Source organism: Lissotriton vulgaris, chromosome 1_1 (assembly GCF_964263255.1).
Source record: "Lissotriton vulgaris chromosome 1_1, aLisVul1.2, whole genome shotgun sequence".
In the NCBI taxonomy this organism is placed as follows: Eukaryota; Metazoa; Chordata; class Amphibia; order Caudata; family Salamandridae; genus Lissotriton; species Lissotriton vulgaris.
Window position 1 is genome coordinate 418,091,748 of NC_141685.1, and position 27,309 is coordinate 418,119,056.

Consider the following 27,309-nt stretch of genomic DNA (forward strand, 5'->3'; position numbering starts at 1 on the left):
AAGCCAGAATACAGCTGAAAATTGCCTGCTTGACATACAAGGCTATCCACCTGAACTCACCGGGCTACCTCACGCAGAAGCTGACAATTTCAGGCGGCTCGAGATCCACCAGAAGCACAAAGAATCTTCTGCTGAAACCTCGAAGATTCCGGAAGGAAAGAACTTACAAACGTTCCTTCTCAGGAATGGCGCCTAGGATCTGGAACGCACTCCCTCCTGAAACCAGACTCATCCCCTCCACTTTTCTTTTTAAGAAAGAAGTTAAAGCTATCCTCATGGCTAAATACACTTGAACCACCACTTTTGATCTTTTAAGACTCTGCGTCGATCTGTATTCGTGCTTGATCCATTTGCACATATGTATTTACTTGTATTATCCTATACCTATATATATACCTATACCTGTATATTATCGACCTTACCCGACTGCTCATACTCACTCCTATATGTATTACTTGCATTGATGACCTACCTTGCCTATGTAAAGCGCTCTGTTATCTGCAAAGATCTTGTTCGCGCTATAGAAAACTTTCAAAATAAATAAATAAAATAAACACTTAATGGGACAACTTAATTGCCTCTAGTAGATATGATGACTCTTTTACTCTTCACCGGCTAAATACCACCTCTCTGCTTCTGATGTAACAATCATTGGCAAAGCCAGTAGCTCTCGCTCACAGGAGCTATTGGCTTTGTCAATGATTTTAGCCATGTTGCAGAGCAGTGCGGTTACAGTGCAACACGGATAAGTTAGGGGAAAAAGCACTATGACTTTCCTCGCTGTAGAGCATTTTCCCTAGCTTAGTATTGGTTCCCAGCAGCAATGCTGCTATTCAACAGGAGTAAAAAACGTTGACAAAGTCAATAGCTCTCATAGGCGAGAGGCAATGGCTTTGCCAAAGCTTGTTGTTCTTAGAAATACAGATTAGTCACTATTCTCTTCTCGAATTCAATTGCAATGGGCTAGGTGAAATGAGATTGCTTTTGAAAACAGGATTTCATAAAAAGAAAATGGACCCAATTAAGTCTCAAGTGGACCCCATGCCATGTGGGAGCCGTGCAGCCATTCTTGACTATTCAGCAAAGCACACTAAGCATTCATCTCCTGCTGAGACCTGCTTGGCACACAAGAAGCAAATGTGGGGACTAAAGACTTTTGGTAATGACAGAGGGGAAGGTCAGAGGAGCAGATGAAGACAAGCATCAAGTAGTTAGGCAATAGGAGGTCTGTCGCACATTTTGGGTCCTGACTTCTCGTTGGCCTGGTAAGTAGCGTGTACCCAAGAGGCCTAAAATATAACCATCTTGTCTTCGTATATGTTTAGACATGACTAACCTTAACTTATTTGTGATTAAATTGTCCCACCCTAAAATGCCGAAGAGTTCTAGAGTAGGGCCACTTTTGCATTGAACTGCACAAGCACAAAGGAAGACCATTACCACACAGATCTCTGACCTGTCAATGCACATTTGTTTACACACAACTATGCCATCCTAGGCTGCAATGGGAAGAGACTTCACTGAGGAGAACTCACACCCTTTTACCCACCTCTGCAGCAGCCCCACTTTTAGCTAGCTCTGTGTCGCGTGCCAGGCTTTGACTCCCTAATCTGTGGTCCCTCTGCCTGGTGGTCCCTCTGGCATGCACTCCTAAGTGCATGACTAGCGTCCCCAGGGGACCTTTGCTACGTTCAGCAGGTTTAAGGGGTGATAAGAAAATATGCCTCCTTTGAAGTACAGTATGCAGATAGGAGTGCAATTCAAATCCTGAAGAAGGTACTTTCTAAGTAGGAGAGGGCACCGCAGTCTGAGCATGAGTATGCTTTGCTAAGCCGGCGTCTCTGGGTGATAGTTCATAAGTATCATCTGAGGCTGTAATAGTGTAATGAGGCACATAGTTTTGTTGTTGTTCTGCTAGATGGTGGCATTTCCTGTACTGCTATGGACCTGAGGCATTGATGATCCTGCCGTTCTCCAAAATGCCTTTCTCGAACAGTACCCTTCCCTCTCCTTGGGCAGCATGCCTGTGTAGACAATTCTTTGCCCATTGGCACCTCAGAGCAGAGCCTCTGGTGTAGCTTGCTGGGGGTAGGCGTTTAGCATAGGGTACCGGGAGCATTGAGACTGCAGATTCTGGCCCACCTAGCATCATGTAGAGGTTTGGTATAGTGATGGCTAAGCCCAAAGGGGTCCACTTTTGGCATTCTGGCCTCTGTTGTTCTTCTTACAAATCTCAAACGAAAAGTGTCTTAATTATGAAAAGTAACAAAAGGTACTAGCATATTCTTCAGCACCATATACTCAATAAAAACGTAAAGCATAAGAAATACAGGTCAAAAGGACTTCACAATGGGGACCAGTTACCACCAGTGAGCAGATATTGAAGAGCTGATTACCTACCGATGGTAGAGCTGATTATCATTCAAGCTATCTCATGAGGTTGTAAAAGATGACAAGCTTGTGTCATGACCGCTCGACCAGGACTTTCTAAAAGAAAGTATTAAGACATTGCGAAAGGATTTGCAGACACTAGATGGGGAACACGCCAGGTGAAAGTTAAGTTGCGTGGATCATTGAAATAATCTGATCGGCCTTTACCCAACTGTAAATGCTCCTTTGAATGCTTTTATGTTCTATGATTTCCCTGGACCCAAGGACGTTGCTTGTGCATTGGATGGGATGAACCTTATCAGGGGTAGACCTGCTTTCTCGCAGCCTTTTAGTCGCAGAGCATTTCACCTCTTGTTTGAAGGTGCGGATCTTGTCTTCTGAATCAATTATTAACCTTTCCCGTCATCTGGCAGCCTGCTTGCTGCAATCTTATCAGTGAAGACAAAGGTTACCTGGCATGAGGTGCACTCTATTCCTGACTACAAAGGTGGGCAGGAGGCAGAGGGGTAAGATTTGCAATGCATAAGTGCATTTTATTCTCAAATTCGCAGAGACTGAACACTAAATGCACTTTCACTCTGAGATAATACTATTCACTCAGAAGAACATTGCTAGTGGTGTGTAACATAACCTATAAGAAAAAGCCAGAAAAATAGTTTCCAGCTGAATGCATTAATGACATGTGTGTGGTTCAGCTCTGCGAACAGATTGATATGTAAGCACAGTTTTAGCTATCATAGCACAGTCGATGAAATTAGTGAAGCCAAGCAGTGGTGGTGGATTCAACACGTTTAGGTGGGTTTGTACTGCCATTATCCTTGGGCAGGAAGAAATGATTAAAAGAAGTTCATGAGAATCACAAGATCATTCAAGCATAATTCACTATTGTGTGAGCACTGAAATATGTGGGTCAAATGCGTTTTCTGTTGTATTGTCCATTCATTCAATGAGGAAGTATGTACTGGCAATAAGTCATGGGCTTGAAAGTTTGCAATTCACTGACATAGGGCACAAAGTCTTCTGACACCACAGGCGCTAGGTACAGTACAGGAGATTACTTTTACCACTACAGCATTAACATCAGTGAATTTGTGTTTCAGCGCACACCCCGCTGCTACGTGTACAAAAAACAACTCACTCACTAACAGTTGTGTACAAAAAGCAACTCACACACTAATAGTTTTGCCAATACAAACTTTAATTTGTATTCTACAAAAGTCTGAGAATAATAGTCTTTTCTTTACAAAAGGAAACATTACAAAAATACTGACAATTTAATATGATTTTTATACAATTGTTTCTAGTTGTAGTTATTTTTAATAAAAAAATGACTACCATAGAACTACAATTTTTTAGTCGACTATAAAAAATTAGATCAATGCTTTTTTAAGCAGCACAATGTAAATTACACAGGTCAAGACACGGTTTATATTCATAGTGGATATATCTAAACATTATTACATTATTTCAGAAATAATATTTTACATAGTTAATTTTTATGTTTTGTACATTATTTATATATATATAATATATATATAAAACCATAGCTTGCTATAATTGAAATGATAGGACGGATTCTGTTCTAATGTGCAAATGGCCAATCTATCAGGGTTTATATGATCCCTTTTTCCATGTTTGCCCTATAAAAATATTTTATGGATGTTCTAACATTGTACATTTGCAGTTTCATTAACTTCCCCTTTCAGCAGAAAGTTTGGACATTGTCCTATTTGAACTAATTCAATGTTTGCTATGATTTAAGGGCTCAAAACTACATAATATGGTGAATGGACAAACTAGGATTGATGGCCTGGTTCAGCCGTACCGCCCAGCGGCACGAGCTCTGAACGACAGGATCAATGTTCAATGGGAGTCAATCCCAAATTCATAGTGCTAACAGATTTAGCAAGACAGACCACAATAATTTCACAAAGAGTGAAATCCTGAGGTTGGAACCAATGGCACGCAAAACACTGCTGCATGTTGTCAATTCTAGAGGTCTTCTCTTATGCCTTTCTTCAACTCACCATAGGTTGGAGTTGTTCATTTACACTTGAATGATTAGCAGGATTCTCTTACAATCAGACACGCCCATAGAAGTGGAAAGGCTTGGGTGTTAGGTTCATCGCCAAGAAAGCCAAAGTCACATTAGAAGCTTCTTCTGCCGTGCATGATGAAGAGATGGCTTGGATAGCGCTTAGTGGGTGAACTTCATTCCGAACCAGCGTCACAGTATGCATTTGAGCCACAGACAGAACAGTGGAAGAGAGAGGTGACTCCAGAGAGCAAATCCCAACAACCAATTCAGTGCTACATCGTTTCTACATAGTGCTATATTTTAGTTTCAGCCTGCTGACTGCAAAGAATTGGTCCCGCATAGACAGACGACTTGCTCTCTATAAAAGTTCACAGCTCTTTATGGCATATCAAATGCAGTGGTCACTATAACATGAGCACTTGACATCTAATTGCACGTCCTGAACTCTGGCTCCATTTGTATTTTTTTTTTTAGTTGAAAATGATGGCCACCCATGTCCTGCATAGTTGTGAGCTGAAGGCCTCGTGGCAGACGTCACTCGTGTGGGTAAAAGAGAGGTCTCTCCCTACATTCTACTGTCTGATGAGATTTGAGGGCAACCAGCAGTTGCCTTCAGCAGTCCTTTCGCAAGCAGGTCCTGTGCATGTTACACCATGTTGTGGTGGTTATTTCGCTCAATGATGTCCACAGGTGTAAGGTTGTCCCTCTTGATTGGAGGAGGCAGGGAGGTCTTTGCCTTGGGCTTGAAGAGGTCCGACACATAAAAGACCTGTAAATGAATTAAAGATGTTTCATTAAAGCACATTTATTACCCAACATTCTCCCAACAAAATTAAATGCTTTTATAAATTGACACAGCTAATTGAGCCTTATCGTACAAACTAAACTACAAGGAAAAAAATATAGTACTAGTGTGCCATTTCTTTATCACTTTGATCATGTGCAAACACAATGATTTGCCAACAAATTACTCCTGATATGAACTGTGCCACTGGAGAAAATGCAAAGGATCTTCAATGGCCTGAGGAATGTGGACCTGGGGCCAGTTTCATATGGATGGGGTATATATTCTTAATTAGTTTTACTTATTGAACATTTTGAAGACCTAGAATCTGAAACCTTGAGTTCGTCGTGCACTGTGGGTAGAAGAGTCGTTTGGGTAATATTATGGGGGGTGTAGTGGGGACTACAGAAATTAAACTGGGCACCTTAAGCCCAGCTTTCTTTCTGTTCCTCTTCCAGTGTGCATAAACCTTGAGACCAGGGGCTTGAATGGCAGTCCCAGGGGTACCGAAGAGCAAGCTACGTAGCACCTATTATTCTTGGCGATTCCTATGGTTCGTGTATTGTGTGTTACGATGTGCTAGAATGTTTATTTTACTTTTGGAAATAAGGAAATTGGAAGACATTCCATGGAGAAAAGAGTGGCTACATTCAAACCCTCCTGGCTGTACAACTGTGCACATGCTACTCTGCCACATAGTGCCTTTTTGTGTAGATTTGAAACAAACACCAGCCAAGTCTATTTAGTTCCTGCTAAACTACATCAAGAAAATTGAACGTGTTATTTTGAGCACTGTTTTTATACCAAAATATATCCTTATAGCCAGCTGTTGAGGGCTATACTGGTTGTTGAAGGCCCCATATGCAAGTTATAGGCCTGAGCCACAGGGAAGGAGAGGGCCTTTAACACCCGATATAGCCTGGGGCAAAAGCGCTAAAAGGCTATCATAGCATTCGACCCACTGAAGGCAGTATGCTCTAAATTATACAGAGAGAAACAGAATGACAAACACTGGAATTTTGGAGCAGAAGGCGTATGCCGGCCATTATCAGTTCTGACCACTTCATCGTCTTCAGTGGAGCTCCCAACATTGCAATGTTCTAAGTAGTGCTCCATAAATAAATTACACGCCGGATTTTTACATCCCAGGAGAATTTTAGATGCAATAAATGGAGTTATGTAACAAAGGCCCACAGCATTACCTGATCGTGAAATTCACTAACTCCGGCCCCACCTGCCTCACTACTAAATATTCTCCTTCAGTCAACTTGAAAAAGCTTTACGGTGCACATGCACCAATATTAGTATCCTATAGGTCACTTTTTCCCCTCTACCAGGTGCACCCACCACAAAATGCAACTTACTAAAGAGATTAGACCTCTAAAGTTGGGGGAATAGGGTGGGAAATTTGGTTTTATGTAAAACTCAATACGTAAATAGATAAGGTGCATTGAGGGCCACTGGAATGATACCATTCTGTGTCCTTTAACACATACTTGCTAGCCATGTAGTAAAGCGCCTCACAGCCCACATTGGGGTAGTGAGCACTATATAAATGCTAAATTACAATACAATGCATTCCTGAAATATACCAATCACTGTAATTCTTGCAGCGCCGCTTCTGACGACGGTGGAGACAAAAACTTCTAAACAAAGGGCCCTGGTATAATTAGCCCTGGCAGACTGTCTTTCTCTCCTTGACGATGACCGCCAAGGTTATAAAATCCTGCTTTAGTCATGCTGACCGGCCCGTGAGAACAAATGGAAGGAAGAGATATGCAGCCGCCTCTTCCGGTATACCGCGGTGACACAAACTGCCGGATGTTAAAAGGGCAGCGTCCATCAACCCGAAGCGACGGGTGGGGGGCGGCAATACAGCACACCCAGATACATTTACAAGCTCTAAGAAACCCCGACACACTAAAGCAAGCCTTTATAGACCAAACAAGCCAGACCTGTGCGTCATTCGTGACCAATATAACTTACACATCAGCTCGTGGTAAAAGGGCATGTTAATGGGGAAATAAAGGCACATCCTACCCACCCAGACGGGGGCTTGGGTGAGGGTGTAGTCACAGCTGCTGAGCAATGAATGCCCTGTCCCTTATCTCTAAGGGAAGGATGGAAGGATCCGCAGGGAAGAGATCAGGCATGGCTCTGGAGCAATCTCTGGGCCTCATTTATGAGAAATGACGCATCGCTGCGTGAAAGCAGGGATGCGTCACTTCTCAATGCGCCCTCCTTGCGTCATGATTGATGCGTCATATTTATAATATGACGCATCATGTTGCAAGGAGTTACAGATACGTCAGTATTTCTGACGTATCTGTAGGCGCAAAAGTGACGCATTGCTGGAGTGTGTCACAAAAATGACGCAACTCCAGCAATGTGTAATTTCACATGGGACAGTCCCATGTTGTTAGTGCCTGCATCAGTCTTACGCCTGCCATGATGCAGGCGTAAGATTTTGACGTATTAGCGGCCAAGAAATGGCGCAGTGAAATCTTATAGATTTCACTGCGTCACTTCCATGACCCTTTCTTGCGACAAAACGCCCCCTTGCATAAATTATACCTGGCGCAGGTATAATGTGGCGCAGGGGATTACAAAGTGACGCATCTACTTAGATGCGTCAATTTGTAAATATGGCGCAACAATTAGCATTTTTTATGCCACTGGTGTGTCACAAAAAGTGACGCATCGGCGACGTAAAAGTGACGCACAGCCTCATAAATGAGGCCCTCTCAGTTTAAGGAATGAACAATGGATATGCCTCAAGATATGCTCTATTCTCTAAATGCAGGGTTATATATATGTAAAGTATAGGTCTGGGCGTGCACAATTTCCGCTACACCGCTATGTTTCTGCATAATTTCTAGCATTTTGTATTATGCTTGTTGAGTGAAATGCCTCAAATTATGCTTATTAGATGTAAATCTGAGATCTCCATGTTACACACCGGTCTTCGGAGAGGGATCATACATTCATTCACTCCCTCATTTTATTGAAAGGCAGAAGGCCTAGGAGACACAGATCTTTTAGAAAAAAAACTGTCGAGCAGTTTCAAACATAAAGGCCGAAGCAGCCCAGTCAAATGGATGCATACATATGATTTGTAGGTGGGATACAGATTTTTTGCAGAAGGGGCATTCATTCACTCACTCCCTCAAACATGGCAGACATTCTTGAAGTGCCAATGACATCACACCAGGCCTGCAGTTCAAATGCACCGTTTTCGGAGTTTAAAAACACTTATCCAAAGGGAAAGATATTAGAGGCACCTCCAAAATGTGTCGCCATCTAGCGGCTTCAGTAGAGACAGCTGCCATGATTACACAAGACAGGCTGGCTTCAAACTCTGCCAAATGTTTCACAAAAAGAGGGCGGAGCCCTGAAGAAGCGCGGGGCCTGGGGAATAAAGATCTCGGCACCGGGCACCCCCAATTGAAATGGTCCTAGTGTTAGACAAAAATCTCAGCAAGGGGTCCTCCGTTCACTGAGGCAAGATACAAGCCGGCAAAATAAATGTCAATTGACAAGGAAAAGCACACAACTTTTAGCACACCCACCCAGAACTCTCTTATTGCCAAGAGAAGAGGGATACACGGGGTGGAAGGCAGCGTTCGCTAGTGGGTTCAAATCGCAACTTTAATGCGCGATTTTATCATATTTCTGTCAGTAATAGGATGGGCTGCTTCTGCTCGGCGGGTGCCCCTGTTCCACTGGGACTAAAGGTTACGCAAACATTGCGGGGCGTAAAACACGACCTTAAAGGGTTTGAAAGCTATTTACGTGCGCCTGAACAATAGCCCTTTCTACACAATGCCGACCCGCCCCCGGGGTTGTTGTTGGTTTGGACTTGGCCGATTTCCTGCAGGAGGTGCGCGGTGCGCCCCACCCAGGGAACTCTTGACAGCGCAGGGCCTGGAATGTGAAACACTAACTATGTGGGGATTTCATTTCCATTTCAGAATTTAATTTCTTTTCAATTTTTCACAGGGTGGAGGCCTCGCATGAATTTCAATAAACAGAAATGGTGCTCTGTTTCAAAGGTGATTCTTAAAGAAGATGGATTAACCTTAAGTTTTTGTTCTATTTTAAATGCTAAGCATTACAAAGAAATTACTTGAGAGAGTGAATGAACCCCGAGGGCTTGACAGTTTTATTAAATGAAAGAAGTCGGTCAGTCCGCTGGCAAATCTATGCGTGATTGTGTCATTCATTTTGCACAGCATCCAGGTTTTTCATTAGTTCCCAAATTATACGGGGATTTTTCCAATGGGGTATTGTTGTCCTCTGTCTATTAGAATGTTTTGCCAGGCAAAGCGTCACCTCTCCCATAAACTCACTTTCTTTTCTAAATTTTCCTTTTAATCTTATTTTTTTCAACTCACGCTTAAATCAGATTCACAATAACATGGCCAGTATATGAGGAGGCACAGCGCCCTGCAAAACTGGAGTGCCCACCTAACTCCAGGTCAATTCGGCAATGTTTACAGTCCTGAAATTTTCACCTACAAGTTACTGTTTTCAAGTGTTAGCAAAACAAGGCTTGAACGCCCAGAACGCACCATCCACGCACCCAACCGTCGAATCAACGCACCCCACCGCCACCCTCCGCCACCCTTCGCACCTGGACCACGGTGACCACTGAAGACACAGCCCGTGCGATGAACACCATCCACTCCCGATCCCCGACTGACCCCTGCCCCCACCACGTCTTCAACAAGGCAGACTCCACCATGGCACCCCAACTCCGAGACATCATCAACACCTCCTTCGACACCGCCACCTTCCCGGAGAGCTGGAAGCACACCGAGCTCAGCGCCCTACTGAAGAAACCAACAGCGGACCCCACCGACCTCAAAAACCTCCGCCCCATCTCGCTCCTCCCTTTTCCTGCCAAAGTCATAGAGAAGATCGCCAACAGACAACTTGCCGCCTTCCTCAAGACAAATGGATCCCTCGACCCCTCGCAGTCCGGTTTCAGAGCCAACCAAAGCACCGCGACCGCCCTCATTGCAGCCACCGACGACATCCGAGCCCTGCTCGACAACGGGGAAACAGCGGCACTTATCCTCCTGGACCTCTCCGCAGCATTCGACACTGTCTGCCACCGCACCCTAGTCCAACGCCTCAACAACACCAGCATCCAAGAGAAGGCACTGAAGTGGATCATCTCGTTCCTCGCTGGAACACAGAGAGTCCGCCTCCCCCCGTTTCGATCCGAAGCCACTGAAGTCATCTGCGGCATACCACAAGGATCATCACTCAGCCCCACCCTCTTCAACGTCTACATGAGACCTCTCGCCACCATCGCACGCCAACACAACCTCAATATCATCTCCTACGCCGACGACACCCAGCTGATCCTCTCCCTCACCAGAGACCCCGACACTGCCAGAACCAGCCTCCACGAAGGGATGAAAGACGTTGCAGAGTCGATGAAGAACAGCCGCCTGAAACTGAACTCAGACAAGACGGAAGTCCTCATCCTGGGACCATCACCCTCCGCCTGGGACGACTCCTGGTGGCCCCCAGCCCTGGGCACCACCCCCAAGCCTACAGACCACGCACGCAACCTGGGATTCATCCTGGACTCCTCCCTCTCGATGACCAGACAAGTCAACGCCGTCTCCTCTTCATGCTTTCACACCCTCCGCATGCTCCGCAAGATCTTCCGATGGATCCCAACCGAAACCAGGAAGACGGTCACCCAGGCCTTCGTCACCAGCCGACTAGACTACGGAAACACCCTCTACGCCGGAACCACAGCCAAGCTACAGAAAAGACTCCAACGCATCCAGAACGCCTCCGCCCGACTCATCCTGGACATCCCCCGACGCAACCACATCTCCGGCCACCTGAGGGACCTGCACTGGCTCCCCGTCAACAAGAGGATCACGAACAGGCTCCTCACCCACGCACACAAGTCTCTCTACGACCTGGGCCCCAAGTACCTCAACGACTGCCTTACCTTCCACACACCCACCCGCCAGCTACGGTCTGCTAGCCTCGACCTTGCCGCCGTACCACGCATCCGAAGAGCCACCGCCGGAGTCAGATCCTTCTCCTACCTGGCGGCCAAGACATGGAACTCCCTCCCCATCCACCTCCGGCTGACCCAGGACCACCTCTCCTTCAGGAAGCAACTGAAGACCTGGCTGTTGGAGCAGTAGCGAACCCTTTCCCCAAGCGCCTTGAGACCCTTCCGGGTGAGTAGCGCGCTATACAAGTGCCATGATTGATTGATTGATTGAATGCACTAGGATATCACATAAGAGTCCAGAACTGGAATCGCCTGGAGGAAGGTGGTCATCCTGCTGACAATGTTCTTTGTGTCCTTTTTCACAATCAGAAACTGTGGCAAGGGGGAGCCTCAGCCCACAACTGCAGCTTCTGAACTCAATGTTTTGGCTTTGGAATCCTTGCATATTGAAGAAGCAGGCGTGCACCAAACAATTTAATAAACCTAATGGGTGTAGTGGCGGGGGCGGCTAATTTCAACCCTGATACTGCTCATGCACCCACATCCCCCTTTGGAGCCACTGAAGTTTAGGGACATTTGAGGGCTCTTACACATCACTGGGAAAAAAAATCCTGCCTGCCCCTAGGTTAGGGCTAGAAATGTAGTTCTGTGCTCTTCTGTTACTATACATAGCTTCTGGTACTGTTCAACCAGAACCCCTGCTCACTTCACAGTTCTGTCTACCTGCATCAAGCGCCCATCGAGCAGTTCTACAAAAACAGCGATATATTTTTTTTCCATGCTGAATTAGGTGCTTGTTTAGGTTTGACCTGTACGGCACTTGAGCTATTTATGGTGAACATTTAGTTTTCTATACATACATTGCTGCATTTTGGTTCCAACACCTTCAGCTGTTGACATATTGGACTCAGGAAAATTTAGCCACTGGCTTGAGACAATGTCAATAACATCTTGCATGAGCCCGCCGGACTATTTTAGTCTTGCTTGCTTTCTGTTGTCTCTTTGGGTGTATCCTTCTACCTCAACTAGAAGGCATCAACCGTATTTTACAAAAATAGGATACATCTGAAAAATACTCTTTAATCAGACATTTAGGGTATATTTATCAACACTTTGTGCCTAAAAAAATCACAAAAGGTTAAGCAAACTGGTGCACGGTGTTGATAAAGTATTTACTTTACAGCCCAAAACTTTTTGTTGTGCTGGTAAGTAGGTTTAAAAGTAATGCAAACATCACTTTGCGTTACTTTCCTTCAAGGGGGCATCCATAGGTGACAGTTAAATGGGTGTTTGCATGTTGCCTGTATGTTTTTTTAGACAAACCCCATTTACTAACAAAGGTAGACAGGGTTTTCAGCCAAAAATATTTCCTCTTCAAGGCAAACACTAACAAGAATAAATGTTGTTATTTCTTCTAACATTTTACACACTGTCTGTATGGTGAACTGTACAGCACACAGACAGTGTGGGAAAAGTTTTACAGTATGTCTAAGCATAGTATTTTGTACTGGAAGTGTTTACTTGCTATACAAAACATGCTACACATGATGCATATACCTTTACACAAAGGTACAAACGTGTGTGTTTGACACTAGGCAGCCTGAAAAAGAGCCAGCACTGGAGAAGAGAGCAGCAGCACCATATCTTAGAAGCTTTGATTGCTGCTCTGCTCCGCGCTATACATTTTAATTGTAATTGCCTTTGTATAGCGTTTACTACCTCTGCCGTGGTGTTGAAGCGCTTTTTCGGCAAGGAACATGCTTTTCCGAAACCCAAAAATGATTAGTGTTGGGAGATATTAAATCAGTTTGAGCGGTGGACATGTGAGTTTGTTATTTGGATTGAAAAATGATAGTGGAGAGATAGAGGGAAGGGCTTGCATCCCGTGATTCTTAATCTCATCAATGCAGTCTATAGACAAAGCAATCCTTGTTGTTCGAAGTCTGCCAGACAGAGCAGTTATCTGGCCATTATAGACTTATTAGGACATGTTGATAGCTGACCTGGAAAGAAGATCGGCCCTTTGTTTCCAATTGGAATTTTGTTTTGTCACTCTTATTTTCTTACTTTCTATTCAATGGTTGTATTTGTTGTAGCCCACCCATCTAGTCTTTGTTCATCCCATGGACATAGATTGTTTACTATTTCTCCGATTTACTCTTTTTATCCATCCACAAGTGTCTGCATTTCTGGAACATAATTTTTCATTTTCTACTAGCACTCCATCAGAGTGCATGTGTTTCCCATATTCTCTGCATTTTCCACTTCTCCCAGCACATTTCTTTTCATAACAAGCTCTACTTTCAAGACCTTTTTCCTTCTAGACACTCTCAGTGTGTTTACAGTTTTATACTGATTCACCCTTCCATTTAGTCTTTTGTGTACTATCAGTTTTAAACCATTTCATCCAGGTGCTTTCCTATACTCCTCCATGCACATTTAAATTCTGAAAGGTAACACTATCATATTTTAAACAATGTAAACACTTTTTTTAAAGCATTCTATGAGAGTGCATGTGTTTTTAATATGCAGCATGTTTGCCTGCTTCTCTCAGTTCATTTCTTTTCATAACATTCTAAAAATGTCATTTTGCACAACTTTATCCATCGAGTCGCTGTTACATTTGCCTTCACTTTTATAGAGTTCCACCCTTCGAGCCGCTCTTGTGTGCTTTAATTCCATGTTGAGCGTTGCGCTGTCTCCACCTGCTTCCCCCACTCTTATGTTGCTTCCCAACCCTCTGAGTGTGCACCCTCCTGCTTACCACACCTGCTGTCTTTCCACCCACCAATCATGGTTAGTGGACCTGCCACAAAATGATGAAACCAGCTTCCTAGGTTTTTCCCCCTGTTTATTAGCCATGTTGTTCAGCGTCAATGTGCAGCATGGCCAAAACCATAGGCAAAGCCAGTAGGTGCAAAAAGCAAGACATATTGTCTCTGCCAATGCTTGTTTGCATTGGAACGACTCAGTTGGCAAAAACCTGATAGGTTTCTTTCGCCCATGCTTTGGCAGACAAAGCTTTCTTCCCACTATTGTGTCTTTACACCGTGGTCACTGCTCTGTATTGATGCTGTGTCCTCGCGATAGCCTTAATCTCGGATTTTCTGATAATAATCCTGGAAGTGGCAAGAGAAAGGGAATCCACTGTATGTTGCAATTAAAAAAAAATGAATGAGGAAGTTTTCGCAAGCACCTCCAGACACACACACAACCACCATTCAGCACTAAATGCTTTACTCTACAAAAAAAACTTCAATCAGTGTTACTACCGAAATGAAATGACACTCTGTACATGTACACCAATTAATGTGCATTAAATGTTTTTCCTTCTGCAGGCATGAAATCAACTTCAGGGTTTTATTACTCTCTTGAGCCTACAATAAATAAATGCCCTTCACACGTCAATTCAACAGCGTGGCACACAAAGTGACTTGTGTTTAACTGCGGTTGCCACTACAGGCACTGGGGCATGGATCTTGGCATTTTTTGGAAATGATATCAGGTATACTGCTGGACTCAGAAGCCATTATTGGCTTAATAATGGGCTCAGAGTGGGCCTTAGCGCATTTTCAGTCCTTCTGGGAAATGGCGCTGCCACATGCCACGTGATGCTTACAGGGCAGTCATCCCGCAGACACAATGGGCGGTGTGAGTGACGCAGCAGCATGACTTCACAAAGGTCAAAGGTTATCTGGTCGCTTCCGGGAAATGGAGGACGAGCTTGTTACTTCACGTATTGTGTAAGATTTCCATGACCACAGTGGTGACTATTTAGTTTTTCTTGTGAGAAAAATTAGGAGAAATCTGTCGGAGACGAATACATGCTGGGGAGAAAAGTCGCACGCAGCTCTGCTGGAAACGATTCCTTTGGGAAACCTTTGTTTTTTGCCTAAGCCCCGTATATTACATGTTGTAACGGAGGAAAGACCGGATCAAAGTAGTATCTTTAAGTAGTTTATTAGGTAAGAAGTAAGGTACAATGAACGAACCCCAACAGGAGCAGGGTCCTTGCTGCTCAGCCCTACACTCAACTGACATTCACCCACGCATCCAACACTCTATGACATCAGCCACTCATACTAACATTCTACCCACATCCACTGACTGAGCAGCAAGCTAGAAGCAGATACCACACGTCTTCCCCCTTTAACAACAACAGAAAAGAAGAAGCAAGAAATAAGCACACTAACAACACTACAATGAAAGTCACAAGAAGACAACATGTAAATAACATAGGTGTACAACTAGTGTTGTAACGGATGAAAGACCGGATCTAAGTAGTATCGTCAAGTAGTTTATTAGGTAAGAAGTAAGGTACAATGAACGAACCCCAACAGGAGCAGCCTCTTTGCTGCTCAACCCTACACTCAACTGACATTCACCCACGCATCCAACACTCTATGACATCAGCCACTCATACTAACATTCTACACACATCCACTGGCTGCGGATATTCGCTCTGGAAGAAGACAGCTCTGCAGAAAACGATATTTTAGAAGATTGCTTTGCAATGGACTTCCTGTTGTCCTACTGATTTCCATAAGAACGTTTAGAATTAAGGATACGTATTGGTGTAGAATTACGGGGTCGGTAATGAGTGCTACAGAACAGTAGGTGATTGTCAAACAATACTTTTATTTACTAATCTAACAAACATTGGTCTTTCTTTTGGCTGCCAATGCAGACTAACTGGCTTTGCATATTCATTTTATGAGGAGAGAAATAAAAAGCTGCCGCTGTTCATCTTTTGTATTTTCATTGCAAAGGAGCAGTCCATTTAGCAAAATAGAGCTGCTGGACCCTCCCCCCCAGAAAATGGCGACATGTTGATGGCGAACAACGGTAGAGTGGCAAATGGGCTCAGGAGATTTAAGTGCTGACAATTATGTAGTGCAACAGTGGTGCTAGCAATGGAGGATGAGGGTGGGGTGCAAAATATAAAAAACAGAGAGAAAACATAGCCGGATTGGAAGGGCCGCGGGTGCAACAGACAAACTGGGAGGTTAGGGGAGACAACACAGAGACCACAGCGGTTGTGAGGGAGAGCAGCATGAGTGAGATAGTAAGTCAAGTCAAGTCAAGTCAAGTCATAAAATTTGTATAGCGCTCTACATACCCAGAGGGTTTCAAGGCACTTAGGAAGGGGAGGAGGATTATTTGTCAAATATCCACGTTTTAAGCTGCTTTCTGAACGCTAGGTGGTTCTGGGTGAGGCGAAGGTAGGCGGGGAGTGAGTTCCATGTTTTAGCAGCCAGGTATGAAAAGGATCTGCCACCCATGGTGGTCTTGTTGATGCGAGGTACAGTGGCGAGGGCTTGGTTGGAAGAACGTAGTTGGCGGGAGGGGGTGTAGAAGGACAGTCGAGAGTTGAGGCAATCTGGTCCGATGTCGTAGAGTGATTTGTGTGCGTGGGTGAGCAGTCGGAAAGTGATCCTCTTATTGACGGGTAGCCAGTGGAGGTCTTTAAGGTGACCAGAGATGTGTTCGTTGCGTGGGATGTCTAATATGAGCCTGGCTGAGGCGTTTTGGATTCGTTGGAGTTTCTTTTGGAGTTTAGCGGTGGTACCTGCGTAGAGGGTGTTTCCGTAGTCCAGTCGGCTCGTGACCAGGGCGTGGGTGACTGTTTTCCTTGTTTCGGAGGGGATCCAGCGAAATGTTTTTCTGAGCATGCGAAGAATGTTGAAGCAGGAAGAGGATACGGCGTTGACTTGTCTGTTCATTGAGAGTGAAGAATCCAGGATGACGCCAAGGTTCCGTGCGTGGTCTGTCGGGATGGGTGCTTTTCCGAGGGCTTCCGGCCACCAGGAGTCGTCCCAAGCAGAGGGGGATGTGCCTAGGATGAGGACTTCTGTTTTGTCTGAGTTCAGTTTCAGACGGCTTTGTTTCATCCATTCGGCAACTTCTTTCATTCCTTCGTGTAGGTTAGTTTTGGCGGTGCTGGGGTCATTGGTGAGAGAAAGGATCAGTTGGGTGTCATCCGCGTAAGAGATGATGTTGAGGTTGTGTTGGCGTGCGATGGTCGCGAGGGGGCTCATGTATACGTTGAAGAGGGTGGGACTGAGTGATGATCCTTGAGGTACGCCGCAGATGACTTCAGAGGTCTCGGACTTGAATGGAGGAAGGCGGACTCTCTGGGTTCTTCCGGTGAGGAACGAGGTGATCCATTCAAGTGCTTTTCCTTGGATTCCGATGTTATTGAGGCGTTGTAGAAGGGTGCTGTGGCAGACTGTATCGAATGCTGCAGAGAGGTCGAGGAGGATGAGGGCGACTGTGTGCGACATAAGGAATCATACACACACTCGGATGGAGTGATCAAAGCAAAAGAAAAAACTGTTTCCTGAATGCAAGCAGCAAAAAGGTCAAAGTCATCCAATCAAAAGCATGGAAAAGACTTTGTGCTCCCAAGGAGAGACAAACAAGAAGAGGGAGGGAAGCCATCAAATAAGAAGCAAGCAAATGTGATTGAAAAGAAAGCCAACGAATGGTAAGAACTGGGCTGACCCACTTTAAATACTAGTATTGTCCACAATAGGTCTGAGATGATAGACAGATAAAAGCAGATCATTGGAATGACCTACAAAGATCAATTCCAAATCTAAGACCTGTAACTTCACTATTCAAGAACACATTCTCGTGGTTATCGTCTCCATCCACTCCTTGCAACAAAGGCAAACGGGTGCCATGGGTGAGTCGGGTTATTAACATCTTATGGTGAACTCCTTCTTTCAGATCAGTACCTTGGGTCAATGAACTATGACTTTATATTAATAAATGATTGTCCTGGTATCTAAGATGTTCATGTGTGCAGAAAACATGGTCAAGAACACTGAACCGAGTGTCTTGCTTTCTGAACTCACTCTCGTATCTGCCATTTGAAAACGACTCCTGTGAGCATCAGAGTTCATGGACAGTCTTTGAGATCTACAAGCATCTCCAAGATGGTGAGGGGCTGTATCTGCACACACGAGTGACCTTCCAAAGGTGAGAACTTCCTTCAGTTCCTTCCTTTATTTTACAAATGTACACAATCCTCCTTGGGAGATCGGGCATTCTTGATTGCAACACTTAGTCTATGGAACCTACGTGCCTATCCTCTTGGAGATGGGTTGATATTATGTCTGTTATTTTATGTAAAACTTACTTTGTCCAATTGTCTTTCCCGTAGGAGTTTAAACAAGTTTTATGTGAAATTGTGATTTGATTGTTTTGTAAAAGGTTACTCCTACCAAGGAGCATTTCCTTTCTGTGTTACCAGCATATCTGACGCGTTTTATTCATCTGGTTATTGTACAGAGGGTGTTTTCCCTCGACAATCCGGTTATGGCAGTTGTCAAAGCCAAGGCTAGAATTCAAGTTTCCTGGTCCAAAAGTTGACAAGTCACCAAGCCGCCTATCTTTGACTAAATATATATTTCTAAATCAAATAAAAGCATAACAACTTTTTGGTGAAATAATAACATTTTAGTTATTTAGAATACCTGTTTCAATGAGCCAGTTTCCAGCTCATGATATCTACATTTATTCAACCTGCTTGCTAACTGCTGCTGACACTGTGCAGCAGAACAGCAGCTCACCAGCAGTCTATGAGCAGATTAGTCACGAGGAGTGCTGGGTGTGAGAAAGCAACTGCCTAATTACATGATCCCGTGCATTAGATTCACATGTTGCATACATACATTTCCCCTGTCTCTGGTCACTTACTTGCCAACACAGGGAGTAAAAGGCATCTTGCTAACGCCTTGCTTGAAAACCTGAACATTTACATACATGTGCTCATCCCTATACTTTAGGGAAGGTTTATATATGAGAGTAACTTCCGGCCAGCAATCTCACATATTGAAGTTATGCCTATAGTACTACAGAGGATCTAGTGGTGGCTGAGGTTATGTGTTATGTAATCTTATATTTTCTTATTTAATGTTATTTACGGTTGTAAAGCCTACACATTGGCACTAGTATGGCCTCGCAGCTGCAGGTCTGAAGAAACCTTAATGCTCACATGTCATCTGGAAGTTCTTTGTGGTCTTTTGGATTGCACATTGTTGCTTCCTTTAATCTGGTTCTTGGGCAAGTTTCTTCACACTCAAATGAGACAAACCTGCAGAGACACCCTGGCTGTCTTGATATTGTTCCCCTTTCCTTCTTATTATGTGCAACATAAATGAGAATGAGAGGCTCCCAAGCTCTGGAACGCCCTGCCAGTGTCCATGAGACTCAATGTGAGTCTACTGGGTTTCAGGAGGGAGCTAAAGTCCTGGCTCTTTGTCCAGTAGGTCCTATGCTCGGTCGCTTTTCGCCCCCGATGTCTGTTTCTTAGTTTCTATTAAAGCATCATGACACTCTCCGGAGTAGCTTTGCGCTATATAAAACTATTTTAACATTAACATTAACAAGTGGGAAAGGACCGTAGAAGCCTAAGGCAATAGTTTGTTCCTGGAACTGAAGGTCTCCTGGAGCACTCACTTGAGTGGGACTTTCAAGTGCGGTCTGTTTGCATTTACTTATTTAAGAGTTCCTTCCTGTAAGTGTTGACATCCAGGGATCAAGCACAGGGCCGCTCACTGACACAAGGTAACCTCGTCGCCACAAAGGCATACCTTACCAAGTATGGATACACAGCCTCCGGGCCCTTGGTTGACATTGGTAACATATGTGCAGCATGACTTATATTTACGGACCACAGAGCCATACATTTCTGAAATAGATTACAGTTCTATTTGTATACATGCATTGCATGTACACATCTGCCATGATCTACATCTGGGGTAATACAGCACGTAAACAGTAAAGCAGGAAGGGCTAATGCAGATCAAGGCCGTCCATTTCAGACTGACTCAATATCATGAAGGTTTGTTTTCAACCTATTCTGCCCTAGACTCCCTCGCTGAAGTGGTGGGAGCCGAACACCCGCTCTTGATTACCACAGTTTTGCTCTCTGTTTCGCATGGAAATATGTTCTTCATTTCTACTGCTTTGCCTTTCGGACCACTACTCTTGGCTAGAATAGTTCTACATGTTGCCCAGCATTCTTTTTGTGGGTGGGACCTCACTTTGGAATGAAGGCTGGACTGACTGAGTCCTTCAGCTACAATTACCTTCTTCTGTTGTACATCTGCTTTTTTGCACAATGTTCTGGCTCTTCTCCTGACTCACATATGATCTCACTACTTGATTACCTCAGGCACTTCATTTTTATTCCACAGCAGGTTGATAATATCTTTGTTTTCTTCTTTTTTCTAAGCAAAGAATCACAGACTGACTACTGCTACTCTTCTGCTAGAGCTCCTTTCACAGTGACAATCTTACCCCACACCTCACATCTCATCATCCCCCTTCTGTTGATTCTACCAAATGTAGGGACCTGAGCTCCTCTGGTATTTAATTTCATCCACCGCCTTTCATTGGCTCTCAGAATCTGCTAGGGGACGGTGTGTGCACGTGTGCATGACATATGTGTATACGCACATAACATTTGTACATAATTATCTTCAATATATTCGGGCCACTTAAACACATGGTGGCAACCAAAACTAACAGGATTCAACATGATTTGTTGTGTTAAGATAGCGAGATGTATATAGCGCTTTATGTAAGTGGGCAGTCAGATTAATGGTTCCACGTGGTAAGATGCAAAAGGGAGTTGGTACAATGACTTCTCAACTCGACTGCCACTCAGAATTTCATCTTGAAATCTGCAAGGGTAAATACCTGTTTCTGCCCTCCTGTAAAGGATGAAGAGACTACGCTCTAGAAATGATTATGAATCAGAACCAATCTCTCTCAAGCATATTTCAGTAGACGTGGGACAATTACAATGAAGCAAGAATATTATTAAAGGTTGTATAGAAAAGACTATGGTAATTTGACTTTTAATGGTTGTGTTATAAACATCCCAATGAAAATAAATTACAAGAAATATTGCATAAGTATTCAAGGAATATGCCACCTTATCCAAATGCAATTACAATGCATGCAATTACAATGTGGTCGTTACAATGACGGCGTTGTAACAATGCATAACATTACTCCGCATGTCAGAACAACAACTTGCTCTGGGGGGGGAGAGAAGGAGGGGGCGCCTGATGTTGGAATAGTATAATTTACTGTTCCAACTCCAGTCTGTGCAATATTAGGGAAGGTGTTGCGTTTTAAATCCAACACCTCCTGACCACTCCACAAGTCGTTTTCCAGCTTGGGGAGTAATAGTATGCGTTGTTACAACGAGGTCATAGCGACCGCGTTGTCAATGCATGCGGTGTTCCTGGATTATTGGTAAACCAAGTTTACCTTATACATGCTGTCTGTCTGGTATAGGAAGGAACTGAGTCACAAGGAGATATAGGGACCTGCCATGAAAAAGGTTTTCATACATTGGGGCACCTAGGAGTAGACTTAGACAGATGGAAGCACTACATATTATTATTGGTGCGCCTGACATATGCATTCTAGTGTTATGAGTTATTTGTTTCACACATATTGGAAACAAGTTAGGTCACGTTTATTTTCACCAGTGTGACTACATCACACCAAGACATTACAGACCCAGTTTTTCGTTTGTGGCGTTTACGTCCCAGCCTAAGGCATTCTGGGTGTTGTAGTCTTTGTTTGCTTCCACTGACCAAATCAGATCGACACACCAATGATGATTTGTAGGTGAAAAAATCAGGACTGGAAGGTGTGTCTGTGAATGGTCACCCTCATTTCCACATACAACTAGTGCACTCTTAGGCATTACACTCCCATTAGTTTTCTCACTGGTCTCTATTTATGTTGCAAGTAGTATTCGGAACAATCTTACGCCCAGCTCCTTTGGCAAAGTGTTGTTCTAAGCAAGAACAACAGTGTGCTCGCCCTAAAATCATTACACCAGGAAAGGTTACGTTATGCCTTTGGTGCCAAGCCATGTACAGTATAATCTGAGTTCCAACACAAAATGCTGGCCAGACTAATTATAGCATAGAGCCAGAGTGTGGACTGAGATAAGAGGGCAAACAATGAATGTTTATGAAATTCCCATGCAGCTGTTTCCTAGGCAGGTTTATTTCATCATGGGACAGCACCCTACTGGCAACACACTTCTCTGTCCCTTCCCACCTCCGTCCACAACATGCCATCCGCCACAGGGTCAACAACGGCAGCATCCGATTTGGAGCTGTCAGTGAACAGGAAACGTAGAAACGTCTGCACAAGCATCCTTAACTCCAGTGTCGCTGTTTATAAACTCCGCTTCAAGCCATGAATGTCAACGGTTCCCATTATCATTATTTTTTTTTCTTCTCGAGTCAGGCGGGAATATGCTTTTGCTCACAGAAAAATACCCATGAAAGCCTGATTCAACCTAGTTTTAACTCTAGTAACAAAGAAGGTCTGGCACAAGGAACACACATTTAAGAAATCTAGGGGCATATTTACAAGTCCCTATCACCACCGTAACGTAATTTTTGTTTATTTTGTGTTGGCGATAAAGTAAAAGCCTTGTTTACAGGGCAGAGTTAAGCCTCTTAAAGCTGCCTTGGAAATTAGGCGCTTTTCACGCTATACTTAAGCATGAAAGGGCTGGGCAATGGGTGTTGCAGTGGGCGTTGTGCTGCAACATCCATTGATGTTGATGCTGCCCCATATTTACAAGTGTTGTGTAAATATGGGGCAGTGCCAAAATTAAGACCAGGGAAAACCTGGTCCTAACCAGGGGAAACAAGGAGAAATACTTTATTGGTGATTGCTTATGGTCAAGAAAGAACACCTTCCTGCACATGCACAATCTTACCCTGCTCAATGGTGCAAGGGTGCCTGCATTGGCGCTAGACAGCTAAATTTAGCACAAGCGCAGGGTGAAATGCAGGGCTGCACCTTATTGTTGTAAATACAGTGCAGCCCTGCGTTTCAGAAGTGGTGGAGCTCGGCATTAAGATCCATCACTAGCTTGCACATATGCCCCTTATTTTCTTAAATTGTCTGTGTTCATCAACTGTAATCAACGGATTATCCTGACTAAACCATGCTAGCAGGACCAAACATGTATTCAGAATTTCCAAATACAAATTGATTTGCCTGCACGTTCCAGTGACGTAATGTGTGTGATGCAAAAGATGGGGAAACACATACAGATTTATTTACTCAACTGAATTCCAGGAAGCGGGTTTTCCAGAATCCATCTCTCTGACATAGTGAGGGGGTGTAGTATCATATACCTCCCTCTAGTCTTGATAAAAGGTTAAATGAAGGAAAAAATTCAAGCCTTACATCTTCTCTGTCAGGCAGATGACAATGACGAAAGCCGTAATGTTACTAAGCAATGAGCCACAATGCTGCCAAATAATTATATACAAAACACGAGCCAGTCTTGACTTTCCAAAGATCGCTCCAAATAAGGCTTGGAAACACTTTCGCTTCTCACACTGCCATAGCCACAGGACCAGACTTGCTGGCACATGTCAGGCATTTGGTTAGAACAAGTTGGCTAGCCTTTTGCTCCTTTAAAAACGAAGTTAAGTCCGAGTCTGGCTAATGGTAATTGTAAGACACGTTCATGTGCTGCGATTGGAAACTCATTCCTTTCCTTTGGGCTTTAACAAAAGCAGCAGCGAAACAGGAGGAAGTCTGTGTAAACCTGTTAAACTTATGCTTTCCTCTTTCTGAAAACGACATGTTTAGTGTAGACCTACCTAGCACAGCAGTACAAAAGAAAGCCCACGAAACAAGCATTGGTAAAGCCAACAGGGTTGGCCAAGGCAAGCTTGTTATTTATATTTCTTTTTTAGCAATCATATCCAATAGGCATTAAACGTATAAAAGCAATAAAATATAAGAGTATAGAAATGACTAAAGATGGCATTCATATGTTTGCAGAAAAAGCACATAAAAATACCTATTTCTAAATGTATTAAAATAACTATATATATAAAAACAAAACCCTTTCAGGCATAGAGTGATGCATAAATTATGCAAAAAAGAAGGAGAAAACTCCTCTGGGTAGTTCTCAAGTTTAGGTGGAAAGCAGCTCCTGTTAGAGCACTCTCAATACCAGCCACACTCTAGATCTGCTCACCTCAAATGTCTGTTTTTCTATCAAAGTCTTTCAGCATAGGATTAGCACAGTGCCATCCACGCCGAGATAGAAAAGGACAAAGTCTTTTGCCATTTCTACAGCAAAGTCTTTAAGCATAGGACTAACACAGTGCTGTCCTTGCCGAGCTGTAAAATGACAAAAGCTATTCATCACTCAAGGCACAGTATTACAGCTTTAATTTGGTAAAATACCAACTCAAGCCAACCTGAAATGAATAAAAGCAACCCCTGGCACAGTGTTTTGCTCTAATTAGAGCAGAGATTGGCCAACCAGCCCTCGCGTTGAAGTAGACTATTTCCTGGGAGGATGTGCACGAGAAAAAAAACGCCACCACTTGAAGTAAACAGAAATTATGTCCGAAGAGGACTGAGTCAATGCCCGTAGATGTAGGCTGCTGTGGGAAGTTGAGGAGAGCAGACCAAAAAGTCCCTCTATGTATATACAGCTATATATAATGTTATCACTTTTTTTGAAAAATGAGGCTAAAGAAATAGCTGAAGCCCCCTGTAGGCCCGATCTAAAAAGACGATATCAAGATTCTCACCACTTGCTATTTCTGCTGAATCTTTCCATCCAGACATCCTTCAAGACATGTTCATGACGCTTTTCAGTGACAGCATTTTCGGCCACCGAGGAATATTTTAGGTCTGCTTACAGAAAAACGTCTGAGAACTTGCCTAGTTATTTCAAAGGGAACTCTTGAGGTACCGCACCTTTTCCGGCAAGAATAATGATTCTTACGCCAGAAGGCTCAGCACTGTGGCACATGCCTTTGGCACTGAACAATAGAACCCTGGGGTTAATGAAGGTAACACATTAATACTTGGCTACAGCCAGTGCACTGCTTAGTAGATAAGCACCCATGGCATGGGTCAAGGGTGATACAACCCCACAAAGCAAATGAATACCAGCTAGACATTATTAATGGTGATTGTGCCTAAGAGAATGAGACGGTACTCAACCTGAACACAACTCCCTCATCACTAGAAGACAGACAGAGGAGGCTGAAGGGTCCTGTGGTTAAATATTTTCATGGGGGAATCAATAAAAGGGAGTGCAGTGTCCTGTGCTGCATGACACAAGAATCATAAAGAGTGCAATTCAGATGCATAAACGTTTCGTAATAGTGACTCTGGCAGCCCTCCTCGTCGTGTATAACACGTAGGTGGCGAATTCAAGAAATAGGGTTATCCGAGCATGATTCAGTGCCTATTATGAAACTTTAATTAGTTTTAACTAATATAACAGAAATAACATTAATACTGCTAAGTATTCCACATTTGACTGACTTTTACTTGAACGTGTACCATGTATTACCCTTGAAGGGAATATTATTAGTTTGCCTTAAAGAATTTACAAAATGTATTGAGCGAATGAATGCATTGGCTTGTTCTTCAATAGGATTTGAGAAAAAAGAATATTAAAGATTTTTCTGAAATGAGGAAGCAGTGGATCTCATTTGATTTTGGGGTTGTAATCATATTATAAACCGTACTATATAAGCATTGATATGCGCAATTGATGCATAAGAGTGGGCCCCCATCACGTCATAAAATTGTAAATCTATTTCAGGCTATTGTTGATGGCATCTTTTGAAGATATTTTTGCAGCTGGGCTCTATTCTTATCTTATGCACTTAGACTGGAGCAAATCTGATGAGCGATGATTATTACCACAGCTGTACATTTTAATTTGGTCTTTCCAGTTTCAGGGGTGCCTGCATGTTTGATTGGAGAGTGTTGTGCTTGTAGTTTGCCTTACATGGGAAAAGCTGGGTGTGGTGCATTAAGTACTGATGAGGTCTGTTCACGCCTCAACACACATGTCGCCATAGTTGTATTGGCTGTTGTTTATAGGGTATGTGACAGCACTTGTTATTCTTCAATGTATCGGCATTATTAGTCCTCACATGGTTGGCGAACGTCGTATCGTCAGGGCCATTGGAACTATGCGATTTTGCGGCTGTGGTGTTTTCCAATTTATTATGGAATGGCTGTATTTGCCATATAATCAATCATCTTCAAAATAATCTTCAGAGTTCAACAAATAATTTGCTGCTGAATGTCGAAGAACCTACACCCTTGCTCGACAAATAACAGTGGCTGGCATATGCATGCTTCAGAGAGACAGACTATGCTTCTTTCTTACTAATAGTGCAACCAACACGAGAAAATGGCATACGCAGATTTCTGCCGCCTCTTCTCCTGGCTAGCGGGACCCTACTGGTTGTGTGCCCAGGCTGGCTCTTAGTCAAAGAAGATCCATTGCCAAGCCACCATCTTACTAAACGCCATGCTTAAATGAAAAAGCATAATTTCAGTTTTTACCTGTCGTGAAGAGCAGATGCAAACAAATATCCTTGCGGACAGATGCTCGCTGTGCTCTAACTGTGTGGCGAGGCCTGTGGCCACATAACAAGCCATGGTACGATGAACACCTCTTTATGCACTTCTCTTAGCAGCTCATCTGTTACTCCTCCAAATGCTAATTCCAGAAGCCAATACATTGGTAAAGAAAAGTGAGCGGATACTTACTATGCAATAAGCCACCATGGCTCCTTGTACGAATCCGGCGAGCACATCGGTGGGGTGGTGCTTGTGGTCGGACACACGGGACAGCCCTGTGTAAAATGCCAGCATCAGCAGGGTAAACTGCAGAAGAGGACGCAGCAGGCGGGCACCTCTCCAGGTAAATCTGGCCTGCAGATACAGCTGTGGAAAGAGGAGGTGAGAGACATTAATAGAGATGCCTGGTTACTACTTGTGAAGAAGGCAGTACTTTCACACTGACGTTTCTTAAAAATGCAAGCGTTCCATTTCATAAACCATATATTTTCACACTATTAATACAAAACCGCAGTGATGATTTTAGAAAAAAGATAGGTTGCAGTGACATCACTGAGGAAAGGGGTGGGCAAAGGATTGACACCTGCCACTCATGAGAAACGATAAATCCCAGCTCAGGAATTGGAGGCTCGTGAATGACGTCAAAGGCGCATTGTCCACTAGCAGTTATCACTTTCTTGCTTCCGCTGT

General features: G+C 43.7%; 1 protein-coding gene across 2 annotated transcripts in view; it reads right to left on the reverse strand.

Annotated features, from left to right (window-relative positions):
* Window positions 1-3,568: 3,568 nt before the first annotated feature.
* Window positions 3,569-27,309, reverse strand: part of PLPP3 (phospholipid phosphatase 3) — an 87,282-nt gene continuing 63,541 nt past the window's right edge. For both annotated transcript variants that reach the window (XM_086952723.1, XM_086952720.1), the window contains exons 5-6: window positions 26,809-26,985; window positions 3,569-5,198 (exon numbers count right to left, since the gene is read on the reverse strand). In XM_086952723.1, coding sequence (XP_086808849.1) covers window positions 5,076-5,198; window positions 26,809-26,985 — 300 coding nt within the window. In that variant the 3' untranslated portion in view covers window positions 3,569-5,075. The remainder of the gene's footprint in view (window positions 5,199-26,808; window positions 26,986-27,309) is intronic.